A 25,879-nucleotide genomic window follows, 5' to 3' on the forward strand; every position below is an offset into this window, starting at 1 on the left:
TTAAAACCTCATGTTTCCATATCAGTGGTTCTCAATATTTCATGTATTTGCCCACCGACACCCATCTGAAAATATAGTTCCAGGGACCTCCCCAGAAGCAAAGATTCTAAAACGTTAAAAGCGTTGGAACATATATTCCAAATTTGCACCACATTTTCACGATAAAAAAAAAAAAAGCAGACCAATGAGCTTGTAGATCTACTATTTTTCAATAGCTAAAGTATAACATAATGTTTAAAACACCAAAAGGGGTACTAACAAGAGCTTGCGACTATATACGAATAACTAAATTGGATGCATTGGACCATACATGTAGGTTATCCCCCCGACCCCCCTTTGAAAAAGCAACGGTTTTAGACATACGAGGTTTCCACGTGACCTCAGCGGACCCGGCGTATCCTTTAGCGGTGGTTTCAGGCCCGGGCGAGGCAGCCATCAGCGCTTTAACACCACGCAGACCGAAAAAGGCAGCGTTTTCTCAGCGCTCACTCAACACGCTTTATTGTTGCAAAAGACAAACAATGAGCAGAGAAAACACCGAAACATGTCGCAGCGCCGCGAGAAGTCAACGCCCGGCAGTCACCCATCCATAGAAGGATTTTTGTTTTTCTTAACCACTGAAACCCATCTATTCTTAGAGAAACGGACCGCGTTGCAACTGTACTTGCTGTTGTTAACTTGTTACGCCAAATCTCTTTGCCATAAATAGCAGGTCTACAATTAGCAATGTAGGCATTTAGCAGACGTTTTTAACCAGAGTGCCTTAAGACGGTAAGATAAATCCAATCCACTTTATTTATATAGCACATTTTACAACGCAAGGTTTACAAAGTGCTGTACAGGAAAATAAAACACTAGCTGAAACACAGAAAAGCAACAGCAAGAACACATGGTAAAAACAACAAAATCAGTCAGCAGACAGTGAAACAAAACGTACACCATAGAAACTAGTTAACAAAACCTGGTTGAGAGTTTCTATGGTGTACGTTTTGACTGATTCTAAAATTATTTTAATGCTAATCCCTCATTCCATAATGTGGGGGCTACGACAGAAAAGGCTCGGTAATCTCTCTTTAGGCGGGTCTTCTTTGTGACCTTAAGATAGACCTGGCCCGCAGACCGCAGTGACCTTGGGGGTCACAGATTCCCTGTGTTACGGTATAGTTGATCTGAGACCAGGTAGTTCTGTACGGAAGGATCAGACAGCTTCCCTGTGTTACGGTATAGCTGATCTGAGACCAGGTAGTTCTAGCGAATGTTCCGCCAAGAAGAGCGGGTTGAAGTGGCTGAATGCGCAGGCGACATTGAACGTTGAGCGCCGCAGGCTTTAGCCGTGTTGTTCTTTAACTACTTAAAACACTTAAAAAACGCTCTTCGCCAATATTAGCCGGTCTGCATAACAGGCATGCTGGGGTTCTGATAGTTTAAAAACCGAGGCGATGAGAGTCACTCTGGCGTGACGCTCGATTGATGCACCGCGGCAAAGGAACGCTCAACGTCTCCCGGAAACGAGCGAGCGGGCGGGCGGCCTCGTTGAGAGGTCTCAGCTGAGAGGTGGCAGACATGAAAGGAATAAGGGGTGTGTGTGTGTGTGTGGGGGGGGGGGGGGGGGGGTCCCGGCCCACAGCTGGTGACGGCTCCTGACATTAGCCGGTGCGTTAATGTCACGTCCTTTATGTTCGTCATTAGCGCACCTAATGAGATTCTTTTAACACCGTGAGCAACACCGCGTGTTCATGCACGCACGCATGCACACGCACACACGCACACACACACACACACACACACACACACACACACACACACACACACACACACACTTGAGTACTAGTTTTTCGAGTATTCTTTTTCAGTTTCTTTTTACAGTTTTTCCTGACTTTCACTCTGCTATATTCAAACAGAAATACCGGCAGCGTAAAGGTATTGCACTTTTGAATCCACCACATTTCCAGGAAGGGTCTCTCTTGGGATAGAAACTATAGTGAAAATAGCCGATCTGACCGCGGTTGTGGATTCAGGAGCATATATACGAATATGTGACTGGCCAATGCAAGGAAATGTACATCACAATTTGTACTTTTGAACACTCAAGTATATACTTTGTTCACCTCCTTGAGTTGAAGAATAGAGGATACTGGGTATGTCTTAAGTACACATCTTACAACATCTCCCCTATATTACACACACACACACATGCACGCACACACCCACGTAGTCAAGTGCACGGCTGCATTAAGATTCCAGGCAGCCTGTTAACAATATGCTTCCAAAGGTCATGTCCTGTCACTGTGTAAACGTTGACCTTTCCACTGTGTGACAGCAGAGGTGTCAGGGGCAATGTCACACACACAGAGAGAGAGAGAGAGAGAGAGAGAGAGAGAGGGAGAGAGAGAGGCTAACCTTGCCCCAGGCCCAAATGCTGTAGCAGTCTTTTGGTGGTGTGGTGTGATGTGCATGCGTGCGTGCGTGTGTGTGCATGCGCATGAGCAAAATGACAGAGCGAGAGAGCTCCGTTAGGAGGACTGGCTCTATATCATTATTCAACCTGGCTCAGGGGTAAGCCTCCTCACGCAGCTGCGCCTGTGGGCCTACGTGTGCCAGGAGAGGGAGAGAGCCTTGTCATGCAGGACAGCTCCCTCTGCAGGGGGGACTACTGGCTTACATAATGCAGTGATGCATGGCATGCATGGTAATGCACTAGTGGAACACACTCCATGCATATTGTCGCTAGCCTGTCGGGAGGAAACGTTGCATCTCCAAAACAGTTTTTAACCTTTTTTGAATTACTGTGATAAGATAAAATAGAATAGTTAAAATAGCTATTATTCCATTAAGCTTAATGGCTGCGGTCAGCTTTCAGAAGTAAACAAACATAATGCGATAAAACACAGTGTTTACTTGTATGCCTCAAATTGTACTTATATACTTGTGTGTAGTAATATAACCATAAGCACACATACACACACGCACGCACACACTGAGCGTGCGCTAGGGACAGGTCTCTTGTGTAAAACAGTCACATCTCTCTCCTAAAGAAACTGACTCAGCAATACGGACTGGATCAGGGAAAAAAAGAAAAAGATTCTTCAATTATGTAGAAAGCCTTTCTGTAAATCTCAACTTGGCAGCCTGCACACCCACTCACGCACACACACGGACACGCAAACACGCACGCCCACGCACACACATGGACACGCAAACACACACTCACACGCACACGCACGGACACGCAAACACACACGCCTATAAAAGAGCGTGATGAGAAGAACAAGTGGATTTCGTTTGAAATCTTGTCAGGTGGGTTAAGTGCTTAGGGGTTCATGCACGCGCGCACGCACACACACACACACACACACACACACACACACACACACACACACACACACACACACGCACAGTATGTACTGTGATAGAAAGACAAGCCTTGTGCTATTTCCATCAGCACCATCGATCACATGTGTGTACTGTATGCAATTGTGTGTGTGTGTGTGTGTGCACGCACAAGAGTCGTACGGCGATTGGAACCTGACACTCGGAGAAGCAGAGGGACATTAGTGATCGTTTTCTCTTTCTCTCTCAGAGGAGAGGAGAGGAGAGGAGAGGAGAGGAGAGGAGAGGAGAGGAGAGGAGAGTGATTCCTAGCTGCTGAGGAAGTCTTAGATTTACGTTGTGGTGGGCAGTGAGCCCACATTCCCACCGTGAGTGTTGAAGCCTGCAAACATGTGTGACCCCCCCCCCGTGACCCCCTCACACACACACACACACACACACACACACACACACACGGTTGTGCGACGGTGATTCGCACCACAGTACAGACCAGGCTCGATGAGAGCTACCTGCTTCCATCCAACGCCTCCGCTCTGTTCACGCCGTGCATGGACGTGTGTGTGTGAGTGTGAGTGTGAGTGTGAGTGTGAGTGTGAGTGTGAGTGTGAGTGTGAGTGTGTGTGTGTGTGTGTGTGTGTGTGTGTGTGTGTGTGTGTGTGTGTGTGTGTATGTGTGTGTGTGTGTGTGTGCTAGAGTTAGTAGCATAACGATGACAACGATGTTATATCATCTACAGACTCAATTGCCTTGCCAGTGGGACAATGACAAAGCGGTGTGTGCGTGTGTGTGTGCAGTGACTGTGTGTGTGTCTGTGTGTCTGTTTGTGTGTGTGCGCGCGTGTGTGCGACTGTGCGTGCATGTGCTGCTGTCTTCCTGCGCAGACCCAGAGGGAGTAGCAAGTATAGTGAAAGTCCAGATGTGTGTGTGCGTGCATGTGTGGTCTGTTCCCCAGATGTGATAGTCAAGTACACACACACACACATACACACACACACACACACACACACAATGCTGACATCAGCATGGCGGTCACATAAAGCTTCCACAGAGGCTGGGTTCACCCTGCAAGGTACAACGGGTTCCCAAACAACCTCCAACCCAAACCAAATGTTCCCTTTTTGCTGTTGTCGACTTCACTCTCTAATCCGCTCCAGTGCTTCTCCCAGCTCTCAGGCCAACAACATAATCATATTTGAATTATACCAAAGACTATGAAATTATAGGACCCAATGCCTCGCTCATTGGCACTCAGCATCAAGGGTCAGATTGGGTCCTTGTGACAGACCAGCATCATGTCCAGACAGCGGGGTAAAGTAACTAAGTACATTTACTTAAGTGCATTTACTTAAGCTCATAGCATTTATGTAGATCTGCTATTTTTCAATAGCTAAATTATAACAATGTATAAAACACCAAAAGGGGTTCTCGCCCAAAATGGGTTGAGTACAATTTTGAGGAATTTGTACTTTACTTGAGTATAATGTCAAATGTTCAGTACTTTTTTTTATTGTACTTTTATTCAATTACAATTATTTGACAACTTTAGTTACTAGTTACTTTGTAGATTGTGATTAAACACATACATCCACTTCAGTCCTATTGTATACATTTCTGCCATTTGAAAATAGCCGATCTACCAGCTAACCATGAGTTGCATCGCGACACACTGTGAGCTTGTAGATCTGCTATTTTCAAAAGATTATTATACCTTAGATGCAGACATTCTGCACAATTAGTACTTGTGGTTACCTTAATTACATTTTGAAGCGGAGGTGTACTTGTATCAAGCCGCCTAGCTCAAACTACAGAAACAGGAGATAATATATATATATATATATAGGGCGGCTGTGGCTCTGGAGGTAGAGCAGATCGTCCAATGATCCCTGGATCCCTGGGTCAAGTGTCCTTGGGCAAGACACTGAACCCTACGTTGCCTCCTCCAATGAGTCGGTCGGTGCTAGCTCGCCACCATTGGTGTGTGAATGTGGGAAGTGAGGACGCTGGCGCCGACTGTTCGCCGCTTCACCTCCCAATGTATGAACGGATTAACCATCGTAAAGCGCTTTGAGCACTTGGAAAAGCGCTATACAAATGCAATTCATTAATGCATGGTATTATTGCATTCAGTCCTACCTGGCAGGTCACATCCCAGGATCTCCACTCTCATGCCGATGCCAGCGGGAGACCACCTCTCTGGGAACAGCCTGATGAACTGGGCCACGATCTCCTCGAAGCGCCGCAGCTCTGGCGTGTCGTAGTGCGTGTTCCCCTCGAAGATCTGAACGCGCACACATGTACAGTAGTACAGTTAACACCATTTTTGCCTTGGACGTGTACAGTATAGTATGATCAGTGCCGGAAGTGCTTCAAAATAGGAGCTCTGAGGTGCCGGAGTTGTCTGAGCGCTTTTACTCTGAAAGCCATGACCCGGAAACAATCTACTAAAATAAGTTGACTTTACATTGCTAGCTTACATTGCGATCATTTTAATTTATACGATATATGATCCAAAAAGCATTCATATTTTGCGGGAGAGACGGATGAGGAGCAGAAATGAAGCGCCAGCATATCAATCCGTTCATAACCACGGAGAGCGCCCTGGATTAGGAGATACGAGTCATTCTTTCCGCCGCGCTAACATGTAAGTCAACGGTAAGCTAATATGAGCCCAGAGCGTAGCATACGGTAGCTGAAAGAGAGACACACACACACACACACACACACACACACACACACACACACACACACACACACACACACACACACACACACACACACACACACACACACACACACACACACACACACACACCCACCCACCCACCCACCCACCTTGGGCAGGCTGGTCTTGCTGTCCATGATGAAGCTCCAGTCTCGTCCGTCCAGGCTGTGCGCCACCTTGTACTTCCTGACAAAGGCTCGGTTGTCGGTGGCGGCTCCGCCCCCGGGCGCCCCCGCGTCCCCTCCGCGCGCCCCCTGGGTGATCACGCCGCGCACCGTCTTGGGCACGCCCAGGTCCACCTGGAGAGAGGTCGGGGGTCGAGTCGTTTGATTTCATCTTAAAACTATGAATGCTGATGACAATATTATTGCCAGAAACTATACATATACCGAAGCTATACAGCCCGGAATGGCCATAACAGGCCTGTAACTCTGAGAGTGTTCAAATGTTCCATTTGTACACTCTCAGAGTAAAGGGGGTCCTTAATAAAACATTTGAGAACCACTAACACTAGTTGGACTCCTAATATGCCACAGTGTCGTAGTAAATGAGTCATACTGTACATGTTATGAAGAACACCTGGAGACTTGACATACAGTATATAACAAGAACAGTATAATGCTGTATAAAAAAAAGAAAATCTAGAATTTGCCACGGATATGACCAAGTTAAGCTAAAGCTACTATTTTGAAAAAAAGTTCAAATAGTGTCGATGTAGATCGGCTTGTTGAAAAAAAAAAAAGGCAAAGACGTTTAGGGATAAACTTACACTGTTTAGCGGGCATATACAGTTCATATACGCAACATACCGGTGTGATGGTACAATTTGGGAGTTTACCGGAGTTTGTCGGAAAGTTTAACGGGAGTTTCCTGTAATATACACAACCGTATTCCATGCTTTTTGCGTAGTGTTAGGGGATGAAAATAGGGCCCCGTACGTGTCTCTGCCACAGACACCGTGTACAGACGTATTGATGACCCCCATGCGGCCCGTCCCTATGTAAACTCAGACAGAAGCCTAGATAGTATATATACCTGCAGCCACTCCTCCCCGGCCAGCGGCTGGGCGGGGCCAGGGAACCACCCGGAGCGACTGGCCACCAGGCGCGCCACCGCGGGACTCCACACCGCGTCCCTGCTCGACGACACCGAGATCTGCCCATCCGGGAGCAGGCCCGACAGCAGGCCCTGGAGCTCTGAGCACGGAGCGTCTGGGGGGGGAGAGAGAGAGAGAGAGAGATGACCTTTGGTTGACTGAGCAGACTTGTTCCATTTGCAGCCACGGTTGCGCACGCACGCACACACACACACACACACACACACACACATACATATGCGCGCGCACACACTTACACATATTCCCACCTGGGAGCCGTTAAGCTCAAACCACAGCAGGCTCGCACCACTGGCCGCTAAGCATTAAGCGTTTAGACCGGAATATGAGTGAGAGAGGTTTACTTACGAGAGAGACGAGAGAGAGAGAGAGAGAGAGAGAGAGAGAGAGAGAGAGGGGGGGGGGAGGGGGGGGGTGCACTGCAGTGGCTTGGAGTTCAACGTGCAATTAAGTCTCTAACTGTGAGAGATAAAAGCAGATCTCAGATCTGCTAATGAAGGACTTGATTCCACTTAGATCCTCTGCCGGGACTGGGGTTAAAGGACCACTTCACCACTTTGCATCTTCATATACTACTAAGGTCCTAATGATCACGATAAAATGGCACCATCTTTTTCTACTCAGTCTGTGTCTGAGTTCAGAAAGTGACATCATCCACCAGTGACATCATCGATGCATGGGGAAACCAAGCTAATAGAAACTGCAGGCTTTCTATTCCAGTAAAGTTGCAATGCGAAAGCCATCATTCTCACGATAATAAAAATCTAAAGCCTACGTGCAATATTTTCAATATTTTAAGAGTAGGAACCCTTTTAAGAGTCTGAACTAGACATAGAGACATAGAAAGTGAGCGACGGACAAGACAAGACAGACAGACAGACAGACAGACAGACAGACAGAGATACGGGAGATGCTACTTTGTCTTGACAGTTTAAGTTCAGATCAAAATTTCATGGTGTTATGGTTATGTCACTGCAGTGCAAGTGCAGGACATGTAAATAATGGATACAACGCACGGAAGTGTACGTGAGCGTGTGTTTATGGGTGGCCTGTGTACATTTCAAAGTGCAGGGCACGCGCGTGTGTGTCTGTGCGTGTACGTACGTGCGTGGTCAGCGTCTATATTTAGACCCGTCCGTGTACACAGATGTACCGCCTATACGAGGACAGTGCGAGCATAGCGGCGCGCAGCTGAATGTTAGCCGCCGACGACACCAAAGTGAATCTCGTCTTTGTCTGTTTTTCCCTCTGCGTCAAAGTGGGAAAAGATTAATGATTGATTGGAAACGCAGACAGGCGGACCGGTGACAATGACAGCGAGCAGGCTTCGAGACAGACACGAGACAACAAAGACCAAAGCCCCATATGCTTTGTCGTACATGACAAATAGTAAAAATAGCAAGCTGACAAGCTGTCAGCTTGCAGGTCGTCTGTTTTCACTGTAGTCAAAGCACTCTTTTAATCGTTTTTGTTGTTCTTTTCAATTCTGTTTGAATGAAAGGCATTGCATCGCGTTGAATTGATTTTAGCCATCGATTTTAGACGTCGATCGAAAAGTGTGAGTTTTGATGACCGAGGCAGTTGCGTTATAACTTATACTACAGCAAAAGGAAACACACAGCGTTTATAACTTATACTACAGCAAAAGGAAACACACAGCGACACCGACAGATCTCTAGTCAGAGAGACTGAAGTGACTGCAGTGCAGACGTCTATACTACAGCAAAAGGAAACACACAGCGACACCGACAGATCTCTAGTCAGAGAGACTGAAGTGACTGCAGTGCAGACGTCTCCAGTCCGTGCAGGAAATAGAACGTTTTACAGGCGTCCATCGTGGCAGGTGGCCTCCATCACTGGCCCATGCCAAAGACTCACAGGCCTATTCATACTCCAGTCTTAGTTTATAAAGGTGAACACCGAAACAGTGGTTAGTGAAAACAGAGACATGTGTGTTGGAGCACGGCGAGTCGTTTAACACCACAGCGTGTCGTTTTCATTAGTCACCTTATCACCTAAAAAAACAATAATGGTGACTGACAGGTGTTAATTCTGGACCCTGGTGAGTCACATTGGTCCAAATAGTACGTATTGATATTGTCTGTTAACCCATTTTGACCTGAGATCAGATTCTAAAAATGTCTGTTTGAAAATGACAGTTTTCTGAAAAAGCTATGTTCCTGTGTCAGTCGTTCTTCGATTTTTCAAAAATAGCAGACCTACAATCTCGTAGCCCGCCACCCGGTGGCGCGCTATGAGCTTGTAGATCTGCTATTTTGCTAACATATTTTGCTAACATAATGCTAACACCAAAAGGGGTTACCGATCACTTCGGTCAGGAGAGAAAGAAGAATTGTCCTGTACATGCTGTTGCTTAAGAGACAGACAGACAGACAGACACACACACACACACACACACACACACACACACACACACAGTATACCTGTGATCTGACAGCCGTAGAGCTCGAAGCGCAGGGCGATGCCGTTCTTCCAGGACTGCGGCCGGATGCGCACGTAGCGGGCCAACACGGGCTGGGGCACCCGGTTCAGGACCACCTCGGACGGGTCCGTGTTGGCGTGGAACACCTGGGCAGCGCACACACACACGCACACACACACACACGCACACACACACACACACACACACACAGCAGGGAGTAGTTAGGTCAGAGGGGTACGTACGGTACGGTGGGGGGGGGGGGGGGTTGTCCCAGGTGTGAATGTGTGTAATTGGATATAACAGGATGCGGCTGAAAAACACTTTTCCCAGGGTTAAAATGAAAGGTTAAATCCAGACTTGTGCGTCGCTTAGCACAGGCACACGCACACGCACACACACACTTGTATTACTATCCTCGTGAGGACATCCACATTTTAGGATGTCAAGTTGTATGAATGCCATTTAAAACCCATTTTGACCTGAGATCAGATTCTAAAAATGTCTTCTACATCCTGACAGTTTTCTGAAAAAGCTATGTTTCTGTCAGTCAAAAATAGCAGACCTACAAGCTCGTAGCGGGCCACTCGGTGGCGCGCTATGAGCTTGTAGATCTGCTATTTTTCAATAGCTAAAGCATAACACAATGCTAACACCAAAAGGGGTTCCCACCCAAAATGGAATTTTTTTACGTCATTTTTAGGAAAACTAAACCTGAAGAAATAGCAGATCTACAAGCTTGCAGATGGGCTATTGTCCTGTGCACGGCACCAGCGAGCAACTCAGTACAAATCATACACAACTCTAATGCATTTCATCCAAACCTGAATCTTTTCCAAATTGTAAATCAAACTCTAATCATATATATATTTGTTGTTTATACCGCATAAATACAACCTATTTTTTCTTGTGAGGACCAGGAAAATGGCCATTTCTCCAATAGTAATATATTTATGGGGACATATGGTCCGCGCACGCACGCACGCACACGTGCACACGCGCACGCACACACACACACACACACACAAACAGCTACGTCTCTAACGTGCAGGGCCTAACACAGTTCCGCTTGGCTACACACAGTGGCAGACCGGACAAAGCCAAGACGAACCCAAACACGGATCCGATGTCACACCGCCCAGCTGTCGGTGTGTTCTGGGGTCAAAGGTCGAATGCAGAGAGGGGTGGGAGAATGGATGGCTGTTCACATGACACACACAGACATGAACAGACATCCCCGCCACGCACGCACGCACGCACGCACGCACGCACGCACGCACGCACGCACGCACGCACGCACATGCTCATCAATGAGCAAAAACACGAGAGGCGTGATCTGACACGACCGCAACCCGGGGGGGAAAGGCTTCGTTTTGGGGACGGACAGGGAAGTGCATCCCCAGGTGGGCAGGATGTCAGGGGAGGCGCACTTCCTGTGGCGGGGGGGGGGGGGGAGCGCCGACCGTCACTTTGGAGGGTGGAATGGGGTATGCACGTGTGTGTGCCAGGAGGGGGGGGGGGGGGGGGTGGGGGTGTAGGAAAGGGGGGGGGGGATTAGAGGTTAATTGCAGCCGGTGTCAGGTCACTTCTGGTGGGCGGACACAGCAGGGCTTGCGACAGGGACACAGATTGAGGAGCGCATGACGGATTTTTAGGTGCGCGATCAATATTAAATGTGGTTTTTCCTTAACCAACTTGAACACCAGCATAAATGATATTCTGGGGGGGGGTGGACATGAGCCAAAAATAGCTCACGACACGCGGGAGAGAAAAGACGGGTTTAATTTTGACAAAGGCGAATTATTCTACAAATATTGATTCTAGAATGGGAACATATACGGTAGGAGCTATTCTTTCGTGGGGGTAGGTTTTGTCAAATATGCCATTTTGTGATCAATAATATGCCATTTTCCTATTCTCAGCTCTGATGGGGATTGGTTCAGCTTTGAGGAGGACAACACACTTCACAACAGCAGATTCATGCATGACATGCATAATGCATAATGATTTATGTGTATTAGATCTGCATAAATCAACATTGATGACATTTCATCCTATGGATGTTTTGGAGCTCTTTAAGAGCAAGTTCTTTGTCTGAGAAAATCATATAGCACTGACGAAGGTCTTAGGACCGAAACGTTTGCTTTTTTAATTGCACTTTGAGCACAGAGCACTTTATGAGCATGATAAAGTAAAGGAAAAGATATTTAAGTCTCAGTCTCAAAAAGGAGTTTTTACTTCTAGTTTCTATACTAGTTTCTATACGAGTCTTTTTCTGTCAAAGTTATCCTATGGATGTACAAATATTCCTGGAGAATGCCACTTCTCGAGTCCCTGGAGGTTTTTTTTTAGGCATTCTCCTTCACATTTGTACTTACTTACATCTATCATTTTAAAATAAACAAACAAACAAACAAATGGGGAGAGAAGAGAGATAAAGTGTAGAGATGAGTATTAAGTCCATCTATGACAGTCGGTGCCTCAGGAAGGCTCACAATATCATCAAAGACCCCTCTCACCCCAACCACAGTCTGTTTGCCCTCCTCCCCTCTGGGAGACGTTTTAGGAACCTTGGTTCCAAGCCAGCAGACTTAGGAACAGCTTCTTCCCCTCCACTGTCATCTACCTAAACTCCTCATCCACTCCTCTCCCTCCCCCAGTGTCAGCCCCCCCCCCCCCCCCCCCCAATAGTCTATAGCACTATGTGGACTGGTGCGATATGGCCACTGGACTTGTGGAATGTGGTCTCTGGACCTTAGTTTAGCACTCTGTGCATTGGGCCACGTGCAATAAGGGCCACGTGCAATACGGACAGATCATGTTTTTCTTCTTCCTTCTCTTATCATTATTTATATTATTTATTTAAATAACTACTGTTACTACTGTACTACTGTAATTAATGTATCCTCCTTGCTGACTGTTTGCACTATTGGTGAGATGCGAAGATACTTTTCGATGTGCTGTACTTGTACTGTACATTGACAATGAATCTCATCTCATCTCATCATCTCAAACAGACCGCTTTGTTGAAGAAACTAATTAAATATTCATGCACATTTATTTGCACACATGATTTTCTTTGTCGCAATTATGCTTTGTGGGGGAGTTGCATGGGCCGTCATGTCTCAATGCGGTCCAGACCTCGGTCCAGACCTCCAACCTCGGCTGACTTCAAACGACTTCCTCTGCCCACCTGCCCAGCCCTCGCCCTGCGTCTAGTCGGAGACGTTTTCATCTGCCCACCCTCTTTGTCCGCGTCCAGTCTCTGGTCAGAATGTCTGACCTATAGCCAGAGGGTAGTATAACCACGCATGGAATGAAACTGATATATAAGAAAAGGCTTTAAATTGTCTCCATTGGCCATCCCACCTCTCAGTCTGTGTCTAGTCGGAGACTCGGAGTGCCTGTCCTGCATAGTCCAAGTGCAGTTACTACACACAGAATTTACAGATTAAACCATTTGCCCCAAAAAATAGCAGATCTCCAAGCTTGCGACACATCACATAGGTCTTTTTGGCAAATTTTGTGGTTTGTGGTTTAAACTGAATAAAACCCATTTGGCCAGACAAATGGGATGTATCAGTATACTGTATAGTAGCCTATAGTGATACATGTACATGTACGTACTATAAGCACATGAAAGCTGATTTGACCACAAATACATATCTCCACAATCATAGACACTCAGTGCACTTTGGCTCTGTAGGGCTGCCCACCTCTAGTTCTGAGTCCAATCAGTCTGTATTCACCTCACCCCCCCCCCACACTCCCCCCTCCCACTCCCCCCGGAATCTGTCTCAGTCTGGACACATTGGGTCGCCACATCCTGTCCAGAGCGTGTCTGTCCGTCTGCCTCTTCTATCCGCTGATAACAGCAGGAAGAGCCTTTTAAAACGGACTGAGAGGCTGTTGACTGTCACTCACGCTATCAGGCCCCTGTTATAGGACTGATTCCAGGCCAGCTGATAGCAGAGGGCTGTGATTAAGAGCCACCGTGCGCCACACAGACGCACACGCACACACACAGACATACACACACACGCCGATGCACTGCCGACACACAGGCAGTGAGAAGACGGGCAGCTCAAATGATGTGATAAAGCGACACACACCAGCCTCTGAAAGCACTCGTATTAAAAAAAAAAGGTTCCTTTGAAAATATCGTCCGGTTAAGCTGCAGTGCAATCCACTGAGGTTTAACCACGTGAACTCTGGCATCCATATGCTGAGGGGAACCCCCCCCACTCTCTGTGAGCTTGTAGATCTGCATGTTTTGGTAGAAGAGACTGAGCGGGGGCAAAAGCATTCCAAGTACAGAGCCAACTCAGGTCAACTTTGGCAAGTATAGATAGGTTTAAGTGGTTAAAAATAAAGCAGCCGAGTCAAAATTCCTAATTCAGAAGTATCCGTGTCACTGCCAAAAGCTGTATGGCGGAGCTGGGAGAGGATTTGACTCGACAGGACTGCCAGCTGCGGCATGCAGGCAGACGTTGACGTGAGTCACGTGACAGGGTTTTCCTGTCACGAGGAGGACGTGGCGATTTACGCTTCTAAGCCCCCCCCCCCCCGTCGGCATGCGACTCCAACGGTGCCGAGTCAGCAGAAGCAGACACTGCTCGCTCAGCTAGCTATATAGCGCTGAGTGGCGCTCAAGTCTTCTGACAGTGCGCCTTGCCCAATTTAAATGGGTTTTTTTAAGCGGACACGACACAAACTATGTGTGTCCTTGAGTGGGTTCCAAATGACACTGCACGGGTCTGTAACTCTAAGAGTGTACAAATGGAACCAAATGGACCCGTAAGAGTTATGGGGGTTCTTGAAATTACAAAGTTTGAGAACCACTGTACATTAAATGGAACAGAATATCATCGCCAGTAACACATTGACATAGAAGATGCAGATGTGCAAGCTCGCAGCTCGTACATCTGCTGTTTTTGAACATCTTTTTGATAGAAAAAACCCTGAAAGTGTGAGAACAGCTGATTTAGAAGGCATTTGTACAATCGGGCTCAGGTCTTAATAGCCAGATTAGTTGCAAACGGGGCCAAGCAGACGATGTCAGAGCGGTATTGGAATCTCATTTGGCGGCACAAAGTGAGTGGGGGAGCGGTGTAATGGCAGCGATGGGTGCTGTTATTTGATCCGTGTTGCACGGCTGTGATTGAATCATGGCGGAGCAGACGGCAGTATAATACAAACACAATGCAGAGTGTTTGAACAGATACCTCAGCTTATCATCCGCATGTCTGACTGCTGGACTCCAGCAACATAGCTGGAGGCTATGTTTACCTAGGGGGGGGGGGGGGGGGGGGGTGAGGTGGGGGTTAGGTAAACACCTGTGCACCTTCATGCTCAGACACAGTGAATAGTGAAGACCGCAGAGCCCCTCGCACTTCCATGTTTACACTCGCAGAGTTAAATAAACACGGACGGCCCGTTTCGTTTGTGTGCAGGTGTCGCGCTAATCGAAAACAGCACGTGTACAAGCCTGTAGGTCGGATCGTTTTGGTTCCCCCTCGGCATAGGGACGCCAGGTTTCACGTGGTTAGACCTCAGTGGATTGCACTGGAGCTTAACCAGACGCTATTTCCAAAGGAACGTTTTTTTTAATAGTTTTTATAGAATGCTTTCAGAGGCTAGTTTCGGTATACGCGACACAATTCACATTGGAGTACAGGATTTCTGCAGGTGCACAGTACGGCGATTTCCTACACGCTCATTTGAACAAACGGAGAGAGATCAAATTGATTGACTTTCACGAGTTCACACATTCACACGTTCGCGAGCGAATAATCTGCCCTTTCCTCTGTCCATTCTCTCTGTCTCTGTGAGGTCTATATCCTTACATCAAATCAATACTGCATATCGTAGGGCTGTCGGGGCAGAAACCCCCACATCTCCATATTTTGAACTTTCTTTCGTAAGATCCGTGCCTCACTTCTTCGCGCAAGAACGCTGTGCAAAAGTATAGCCGATCTGCAACGTGTCGTGAGCTCGTAGCTCCTCTATTTTCAATGTTATGTACAGTATTACGTATTTCTGCCTGTGGGCGTATAAAATATCTAACCAATGAAAATGAGTAATTACTAACAAGAGTTTGTAACTAAACTACAATATATCAAATGGATTTTGAACATACATAGTTTTTTCATTTTTTTTTCCATATCCTGAAAAGTTTTGGACATACACGGCTTCCACGGTCGACGATAGTACCATTTGTGAAAAGAAGGCAGACAGACAGACAGACAGACAGACAGACAATGGGGACCCTCTCCAGAATGTGGCTATGCTCATCATCTGTCCACTTCCTGTCATTTATCTTCACTTTCACGGTGCCTGGAGGGTCGCTCGTTTGACCCCCTGACCCCATATGGACGGGGCTAAAAAGGCCGCCGACCTTTGGAAGCAGCTGGCCGGTCACCTGTTGATGATGTCGTTTACTTTGCTGACAAGCCAGGCCCGGAGACAAAACACCTCAAAGGATCTGTCCGCTTCAGATAGCATGAGAAGACACGCGCACGCACGCGCACACGCACGCACGCGCACACGCATGCACACACAGCTTTATTATACTCCATATTGCGAGCTGAGGCCGATTCTACAAATGTCTTCTAAACCAGTATGTTCTCACACTTTCAAGGTTTTTCTAAAAATGTAAAAAAAAAGAAAATAGACAACGCAAACTTTCCCGGTTTTAATGGGGTAAAATGGACCAAAAGCACACCATTCCAGTATATAGTAAAATATGAAACTAATGAAATAAGAATAACTATAACTAAAAACTAGGCTTCGCACAGTTTTAAAAATAAATAACAACCTCAACTAACTGAAACTGCATTGTGTGACTGCAAAATGAATTGAATTGAATTCATGAATGCTTCATTGGCATGAGAAGAATTCCCAAATTGCCATAGCATTAATGGCATACCGCATGATGCAAAATGCGTAAGTAAAACTACATACAAATATTAAAAACCATAACCCATAGAGAAAATGGCCTTAACTTGAAGTTTATCTCATACATGAGCCTGATGGATATGAAAGCTTGCTTTCCACTTTTTTTTTTTGCTGTGCCAATATTGTGCTCTTATAGAAGTTATGATGGCACAAAACAACATGACAAGCTGAACAGTCACATCAAATCTGGGGGCAGGAGGGGGGTGGGGGCTTATCCTATGTGCCAAGCCTGAAATCTGCCTGACAACCGCCTCTGAGTGCGTGTGTGTGTGTCTGAATAATTAACATTGTCGTGTTGTGTCTCGGAGAGTAAGGGGTCATGAAATTATAACGAACATCTACCCTACCCTGACTCTAGACAACCCACGCCTCCCCACACATACACACACACACACCCGCCCAGCTGCATGTGACTGTCAGACACTACGTGCGCGGACACAGGTGGGAGAGAGGCATCATGGGTATTTAACAATTGATGACTCCTGCAGACAAAGAGGTCAGTGCGTGTGTGTGTGTGGTGCGTGCGTGCGTGTATCTGCAGCTATGCGCACCAGAACATTTTATCACTGACAGAGCAGAACATGTTTTACTTGTGCTTCAGTTCTTAGAAAACCCATGCAATGATGTATGACTCATTTACCATTCACTATCAATGTCTGTCTCTCTCTCTCTCTCTCTCTCTCTCTCTCTCTCCCCATTGTTTACAGTGCAATAACAATAAGGTAAGTCATTTTCCATTAGTGTGATTCACACCTGAATCACATGATGGGACTCAAATGAAGCACATGCACTCAAACCTACATCCGTCCTCTGCTCACCCCCCCCCCCCCCATCATTTCATTACCCAGGCCCCCCCCTGTCCAGAATTAAGCGTGACTTATTTAAGGGGCATTGGTGTAATCCAGCATTAACAACGTGATTGGTGGATTAGTGCTCACGAAACGATGTGCTGCCCCCCCCCCACACACACACACACAGATGAGGGTACTGCCTGCGTGTTATAATATCCGTTATTGTATACTCTCATACATTTTCCTTGAGATTCATAGGTAGTTGTAGGATGTTATATGTACGTCATCAGAATTGGCAGATTATATCAGATTACAATGGACAGACAGTCTACGACCCCTGCTACGATCAACTCTTTCTCCACGCAAGCAAAGCACACACACACTCACTCACATGCACATGCGCACACACACACACACACAAACAGCCAGACAGACACAAAAGTCAAACAGAGGTTATGCGGCGGGAGTGGTCGTTGCGTGCACGTGTGTGTGTGTGCGCGTGTGTGCACATATGTGTGTAAAAGGTTAAAGGAAATCACACAGATGTTGTTCTGAGTCTAATCCACATTATCATTCCATAATCTCAACATCAAATCCCCCCTGCCCCCCCCAAACACACACACAAACACACAGAGTGGGGCCCCCTCCTGTGCAGTGTGTGTGTGTGTGCGTGCGTGCGTGCGTGCATGTGTGTGTGTACTGTATGTATTTGCATTAAAGCCCGCCCCCTCACCCCTCATCATTATCTGGTTTATATCCATGTTGACCTTAACCCAGATACAAAGGGCGGGGTTCGAATCCCCGGGAGGCTAAACTGACAAGTGGGTCGTACCACCTGCACTTTACGGGGGGGAAGGGGGGGGGGGGGGGAGACGGGACAGTGGACCGTACCAATTTACAACATAACCGATCTGTTCGTGGGGGTCACGGCATAAATCTCACCGCCCCCGAACAACACGAATATATATACCGCCCATAAATACAGAGATGCGAAATTCCGAAATGGAATACTGGATATGGACATAAATCTATATCTATCACGCACACACGCACGCACACACGCACACACACGCACACGCGCACACACACACACACTATAGAAGCAATATAGCGTGACCTCCGACAATACTGCTTCTAGGTGAGTGCAGTCAGCACACTATAGGTGCTTGCGTGCGTGTGTGTGTGTGTGTGTGTGTGTGTGTGTGTGTGTGTGTGTGTGTGTGTGCGTGCGTGTGTGTGTGTGAGAGAGAGAGATGATGAATGGCAAGCAACAATAAGGGCACACAGAGGACTCCATTGTTCTTATTTGTCAGCTTCCCCACCTACAACTCCCTCTTCGCCCCTCATCATCCTCCTCTTCCCTCCTCTTCTCTAGCTCTACATCCCTCCTCCTTCCCTCTCTCTCCACCGCTCGTTCTCTCTCTCTCCCTCATGACATGTGGTACTCTCTCCGCTAAAACCTCCGTTGTTCTGTACGAGTTATACTGCAAGTTTTTACTTCCTTCCTTCCAAAACGAAAAAAGAAAAACAAAACCCAAAAAAACCATCACATTTGGGGACCCTGCAGCAAACTCATTCCCACGGGCCCACATTTCGCTTTATATATGGTGGACATGTTTGCCGGTCCAAATTGAGTTCATAAATAATTACCGTATGTGGCGTTCACATGGGCAGACGCAAAAGATGCAGTCTACCATTCATTGTCAATGGAAGCCAGCGACATGATGCATGTACAGTAGCTGCTCCAAATGGTACTCCCGTTCGTCTTCGCGTCTGCCCGTGTGAACGCACCATTACACTGTACGTGGCTTAAGGTTGAAATAGAACCATCCATGCATTCATTCATTCATTCATTCATTCACAGATATGTTTATTCATTCATTACACAAAAACATGACGGTGTACATGTGGTGAGAATATTGAATGAATGCATTGTTAATGTCAGCGCAGTACATGCATAGATGTCGTGTGGCGGACGCATGTGTGGCGCACGCACACGTGCACCCATGTGTGTGCGTCCGTGTGTGTGTGTGTGTGCGTGCCTGCCTGCCTGCGTGCGTGCGTGTGCGGCGTAGGGGGTGGGGGGCTACCTTGTGGTTCTTGCCGTGGCGGTACACCATCCAGTCCTCTCCGTTGGTGCTGACCTCCAGCTTGAAGGTGGTGACGTAGTAGGACTTCTGCGTCTCCTTGGAGACGGCGCCCTGCGTGGCGATGCCCGTCAGCACCTTCAGGAAGTGCAGGTCCACCTGGCAGGTCAAAAGGTCAAAGAAGGGTTTGTCCCTCCGTTAGTCTGGCGTACCAACAGTCCGACATACGTGGCCGGTTAAGACTCCCCCGTGGTTTCTGCGTGCGGTCAGGGTTTGGGGGAGGCTGTCGGACGTCAGACCAAAAGATATGCACCCCATATTATCGGGGAGGACGTCAGCAGAAAATAGCCGATCTGCAAGCTCACAACGTGTCGCGTTGCGTCACGTTGTGAGCTTGTAGAGCGGCTATTTTTGCCGAAAAGATTTGGTTCAGAGGGAGGAAAAAGCGATCCAGTGACGGTCAAACTCAGGTCCAGTTTACACGACTCTGAGGCTAATGTTTCATTGAGATATCGTGATGGATCTTTAGAACAGAACAGCAAGACACCTATGATTACAAATCTTTGGGTCAGATTTTGGCTTTTGCCACATTTCTTTGTATATAAAAATAATCAGACGAAAAATAAAGCTTGTTTTGATTAGAATCGGAATCTGGGATTAGAATCCAAAATAGAATCGTCAAAGTCAACGAGGGGGTAGCTTGGAACTCACCTATGCTTTTTATGGCATAATTTCGGCTATCGTCAAAGTCAACGAGGGGGTAGCTTGGAACTCACCTGTGCTTTTTATGGCATAGGCAACTATGCGTAGCTGCGCGACATGAGACTAATTACTTAGAGCGACAGAGAGAGAGAGGAGCATGTGTGTGTGTGTATGTCAATTTTACAAAGGTGCAGACGATCAGAAATCAGCAGATAGTGAGCAATGTTTGCGCTACTCTATGCCAAATTGAAGTGGACTCAGACCCAGACTTTTTTTTCCTCCCTGGAAATAAAAACGTCTGGGTTTCCGAGGCTAACGAGCGGGTAACCTCCGTCTTTTTACTGACAATACTGCTTTTGAGTGGGAATGCTTAAAGGACCACTTCACCACTTTTCAACTTAATTCTCTTCCTATAATTGGTCCTAACTAATGTTCATGATAAAATACCACATTTCTTTCCTACTCAGTCCGTGTCTCATAAGAGGGCTGTGGGCAGTTCACAAACCCGTCCACCAGTGACATCATCGATGGTGAATCCAAGCTAATAGAAACGGCAGGCTTTCTTTTCCTGAAAAGTTGCAATGCAAAAGTTGAAGCCATCGTTCTCACGATAATAAAAATCTAAATATAAAAGAATATTATTTTTTAAAACAAATCTTGTTTTAAAAAAAATCTGCCTAATGATGAACTGACAAATGGTGTTTTATCATGAACATTAGTGAGGACCAATTATATGAAGAGATGTTGAAAAGTGGTGAAGTGGTCCTTTAACAGTTTTGGACACATTTCCACCCGCCCAGAACAGGACAGGACAGGACAGGACAGAAGCCATCAGAACAGTGAGAGTGCACCGTAGTGTTGCGTAGCTAATGTAGACATTATAGACACACACCAGCTGCTGCGTCTATCTGTCACACACAAACACAGCGGGCGGACGGACACCCCGCCGTCACCTACTGCTGAGTGTGCTATAGTGTGAGTGCGCGGGCTTACGTGCGTGTGTGTGTGCGTGTGTGAGAGCGTGCAGAGCAGAGCCGGAGGCAAAGATCAATGGTGTAGCGTTCCAATGCATTCCTTAAGAGCGCCCTCATCAATCAAGGGTCGTTCAACACAGAGAGAGAGAGAGAGAGAGAGAGAGAGAGAGAGAGAGATTGAGTGTGTGGACAGATTTCCTTATCAACAGCAAACAGCTTCTCCATTTCCTGCTAGCCCGTGCGTGCGTGCATGTGTGTGTGTGTGTGTGTGTATGCATGCATGCGTGCGTGTGAGTGTGTGTGTGTGCCTGTGTGCGTGCGTGCGTGCGTGCTGCCTGCGTGCGTGTGTGTGGTCCTGGTGTCCTCTGCATAGACTGTATGAGATGTCAGTATTATGAAGAGCCAGCCATAATATTTATTCCCACCCTCTCGCCAGAAAAACGTTTCACTCCTTTGCTTGTGTAACCTTCCTGGATTCAAACCAGCGTATCTCCCTCTCCCTCTCCGCCCCTCTCTCTCCCTCTCTCTCTCTCCCTCTCTCTCTCTCCCTCTCTCTCTCTCCCTCTCTCTCTCTCCCTCTCCCTCTCTCTCCCTCTCCCTCTCTCCCTCTCTCCCTCTCCCACACGGGAAACCAATCATCCAGGACCGGCGGGAATCTTCCCAATCCCTCTCGTCCAAGTAAGATATTATGTTAGGATTCTGGCAGTGGATGTTCTGCTACAATCACCGCTTTGACCAGGATGATCCCCCCAATTTGAACCCGGACCTACGGCATGTACTCCCTTATAGGAGAGATGAGTCTCCTGTGCTTCAGGTACTCGGTACACTGCATGGAGCTTCTCTACAGCACGGTATATACCAGTTTGACTTGGCCTCTCACCATCCATTCTTGGTTTCCTGTTACAGTAGACCAAAGGTGACTCTTTTTGACACGGAGACAGTCATGGCGGCAGGACTGTTCTGTTCAGGAGATGAGAAAAACTGTTTTGTTTTTTTCATTTTATTTTATCCAAAATGAGTAAACCCATTTTGACCTGAGATCAGATTAAAAATGAAAAATGTCTTCTAAATCCTGACAGTTTTCGATTTTTCAAAAATAGCAGACCTATACAAGCTTGAGCTTGTAGGTCTGCTATTTTTCAATAGCTAAACCATAACATAATGCTAACACCAAAAGGGGTTTCCGCCCCAGAATGGGTTTTAATAGCACAGGCAGACTCTACACATACTAGCATGTCCTTAATAAATGTCAGAGCTGAAATAGTAAATATGAAGTAAATGCTTAAACATGTAGCTAGGTGTAATGTTAGAGTCCACAGAAGTGAACCTTTCAAACCTGTGTTCTCAACTCGCTGTTTTCTGTAAGACCTTACTCTATATTAAGCTATATCTCCAAAACGGGTGGGTCAAACTGACCAACCAATGTCAATTTGAAGCTATGATTCCCTGCTTTCATAAGACGTGTGTGTGTGTGTGTGTGTGTTACTGACCTGTATGTACTCCTTGTTGCTGTCCTCGGCCGGCGTCCAGGCGTTGTCGTGGTTGTTGAGGCGGGCCTGGCGCGGCGACCAGCGGCCGTCGTAGAAGGACGACGAGGCGCTGATCTGGTCGTCGCTGATCTTACCCGACTCCAGGCCGAACATCGTGCTGCAGTGGAACGCTGTGTGTGGAGAGAGAGAGACATCCGCTTTGTTAGCCAGAGAGAGAGAGAGAGATTCCCCGCCTCGATTCCCCATCTACAATTAAAAATGACATAAAAACATTACGATTGGACACATTAAAATAGCCTCTATGCACAGCAGCCACAGTGGTAAAGACATTTGTGCACTAAATTAAAACGCACCACTGTGCCACATTATCATTAGTGAGACATTCAATCAATCAATCAATCAATCAATCATTCAGAGAGAGAGAGAGAGAGAGAGAGAGAGAGAGAGAGAGAGAGAGAGAGAGAGAGAGAGAGAGAGAGGAGTCAGAAGAAGTTATACATTTAAAAAGGAACACAGACTATGACTCACTGTATATATTACTGCCAAGCATTCTCCAAAACACACTGCGGTTTGTTTGATTTTGGAGGAATCTGCTGAATTCCGCTTCATTTCAGTATGCAGTATGTGAACCAGCTTTGCAGACGTACACATGGGCCTTGCTTGAGATAGTGCTTGTCAGAAATAATACTATTACTAATAATAAAAAAGCACCGTTGTACAAATGAAACGCAAACATCCGTGACATCCGGAGCTGTGATGTGTAGTCAATGTTGACTCAGTTGTTCGGTAGCATTTTAATGGCTTTGGGGGGAATTTCATGGGAAACAGAAAAACAGAAAAACCAACGCTATGAATTTAGACAAGTGTTGCTCCAACTTCTCAGGCCACGACTCCCCCGAAACACTTGTATATGACCCGGAGCACTTGCAATTGTAGGAGTTGAGACTTAAGGGACAATATATTTATATGTATCGGTTCCACAGATACATATTATTTGATAATATCTGACCCACAGGTCTTTAGACCTTTAGACTTTCAGCGGTCGCTGACTGTACATCCCAAATAACAGCACATCTGCAAACGTGTACAAACTCGAAGATACACTATTTATGCCCATACGTTCACATATCTTCACCAAATGTTCACCTACTGGTACTTTCACCAAATGACATGGCCAGAAAAGGGACGCCCTGATTCGTGTGGCAAAAGGAAAATAAAGGGAGGCGATACGGAACCGTGGCACTGCATTTCAGAGCTCCAGCGGGTAACCAAAATTGAAAGGATTGTAAAAGAACATATAAATCGATAATCAATCATTTAATTAAATAATCCCTATTAAATAGTCCCTATTTTCAGCATGCCCAAAAATAATTACCGTAATTAAAACAGATTAACAAACTTGTGGGCTTGTATATTGGCTTACTTCAACTAACGTCATACAGTAATGCTTAAGTTCAACATAATTCATTGATATATAAATCATTTTGTTGCAGCACTACTGCATTTCAGAGCCAGCTAAGATGGGATAGAGATAGAGAGAGAGAGAGAGAGAGAGAGAGATGGAGGAGGAAGACAGAGGGAGGAGGAGGAGGAGAGGGGATGACAAATGAATGCAGGTGGAGCCGGGCCGAGGTGGAATGAGGTGAAGTCGGTTTCTATATTCTTGATGAAAACAAAACGAGCTCCCCTTTTTAAGAACGGATGTTCTCTTAAGAGCCCGAGACAGACAGAGAGATTAAAATATAGAACTGGTGGAGGGAAGGAGAGTCAGAGAGAGAGAGAGAGGGTGAGAGTGTCAGCAGAGACGGATGGAACACAAAACAGACGGAAAAGTTGAGAGACAGGAGAGATGGGTATACAAATACGCACACGCGCACGCACACACACACACACACACACACACACGCGCGCGCATGCTCACACACACACGCGCGCGCGCACACACACACACACACACGCATACATAGACAGAGACACTCACAGTCGCTGACTTCCTTGTGTGTCATGTTGTATCGTGCAGAGAAGCCATCTTTAGCCACCGCCATGTCGGTGTGGAAGGACAGTGACAGCAGGCCCGACGACGACTGGATCTCTGGAGGGATCTTGGTGCCGCAGTATCGACCAATCAGAGGGCCCACTGACACACGAACACGCACAAACACACACATAACAGAAAGTTAAAACATGAAAACATTCAAGGACGCCCCTCCCCTTAACCCCTTAACAGAGCTGCACACTGGGGGTCCAATTATTTATTTCCCCCCCCTTATAAACTTATTTGAAAAACTTAGAAAATAGCAGCTCTACAAGCTCACTACAAGCTCTACAAGCTCATTTGGTTAATCGATAAAAGCATAATCGTCCCATTATGCTGTACAATACGATTCTAATCTCCATCTCTCTACCACCATTGGGGTGTACAGTACAGCACAGCACAGTACAGTACATCAACAGCAGAACACAGATTAACCCATTTAGACCTGACTTCGAAATTTTAAAAGTATTTTTAAAATGGATTTTTTTCCTGAGAAACCTCATGTTTCTATATCAGTGGTTCTCAATATCTCATTAAACTTATATGTAATAGGCCGCCGACCCCCCATCTGAAAATAGTTCCAGGAACGCCCCCCCCCCCCCCCTCCAGAAGCAAAGATGTGAGTTAAAAACGTTCACTCTGAAAGAATATATTCAAACATTTGGGCCACATTTTCACGATTTTTCAAAAATAGCAGAGCTACTAATAAAAATAAATAAAAAGAAACGATTTAGCATCAATTTAACATTTCCCTTTATCTTATCTCCGGGATGATTAGGCATCAATTTTCTGTTCCCTTTTTTATGTTGTTGTTGGACAGAAATCTGATTTAAAGAGCCTTTGAATAGCCTTTATACACAGGGCTGCACACAACTTTTTTGGTCTAGTACTCAGAAGAGCACCTGGAGGAGTTGCTTGGTGCTCCTAAAATGCGGCGACCCGTCTCGCCAGATGGATAAAAGAGGGATGAATAACTTATAGCAAAACAATATTTATTGGATGAGTGGGGAGTCAATGGAGGGTATTGCAACTCTAGATTTAGCCCTAGAATGGCTCTTGTTGTAGATTCATCCCATTATTAAAAATATATAAATTTGCTAAAATCTAGGTCCATGTGTGGTCCAGCCCTATGGAATGCATATTATAATAAAAACAAGTTAACAACTTAATACTTCCTAAGGATAATATGATATGAGCATCAAAGCAATATTTAGATTTTTTATTATTTTGTATTTAA

The 25,879-nt window shown here is 46.3% G+C and overlaps 1 protein-coding gene across 3 annotated transcripts in view; it reads right to left on the minus strand.

Annotated features, from left to right (window-relative positions):
• LOC310854197 (neuropilin-2-like) overlaps positions 1–25,879 on the minus strand; it is a 96,264-nt gene that overhangs the window by 25,579 nt on the left and 44,806 nt on the right. For all 3 annotated transcript variants that reach the window (XM_083758735.1, XM_083758734.1, XM_083758736.1), the window contains exons 5-11: positions 24,589–24,744; positions 22,608–22,777; positions 19,445–19,600; positions 9,611–9,755; positions 7,088–7,263; positions 6,163–6,351; positions 5,464–5,608 (exon numbers count right to left, since the gene is read on the minus strand). In XM_083758735.1, coding sequence (XP_083614861.1) covers positions 5,464–5,608; positions 6,163–6,351; positions 7,088–7,263; positions 9,611–9,755; positions 19,445–19,600; positions 22,608–22,777; positions 24,589–24,744 — 1,137 coding nt within the window. The remainder of the gene's footprint in view (positions 1–5,463; positions 5,609–6,162; positions 6,352–7,087; positions 7,264–9,610; positions 9,756–19,444; positions 19,601–22,607; positions 22,778–24,588; positions 24,745–25,879) is intronic.

This window comes from Protomyctophum parallelum (genome assembly GCF_964188405.1).
Source record: "Protomyctophum parallelum genome assembly, chromosome: 23".
In the NCBI taxonomy this organism is placed as follows: Eukaryota; Metazoa; Chordata; class Actinopteri; order Myctophiformes; family Myctophidae; genus Protomyctophum; species Protomyctophum parallelum.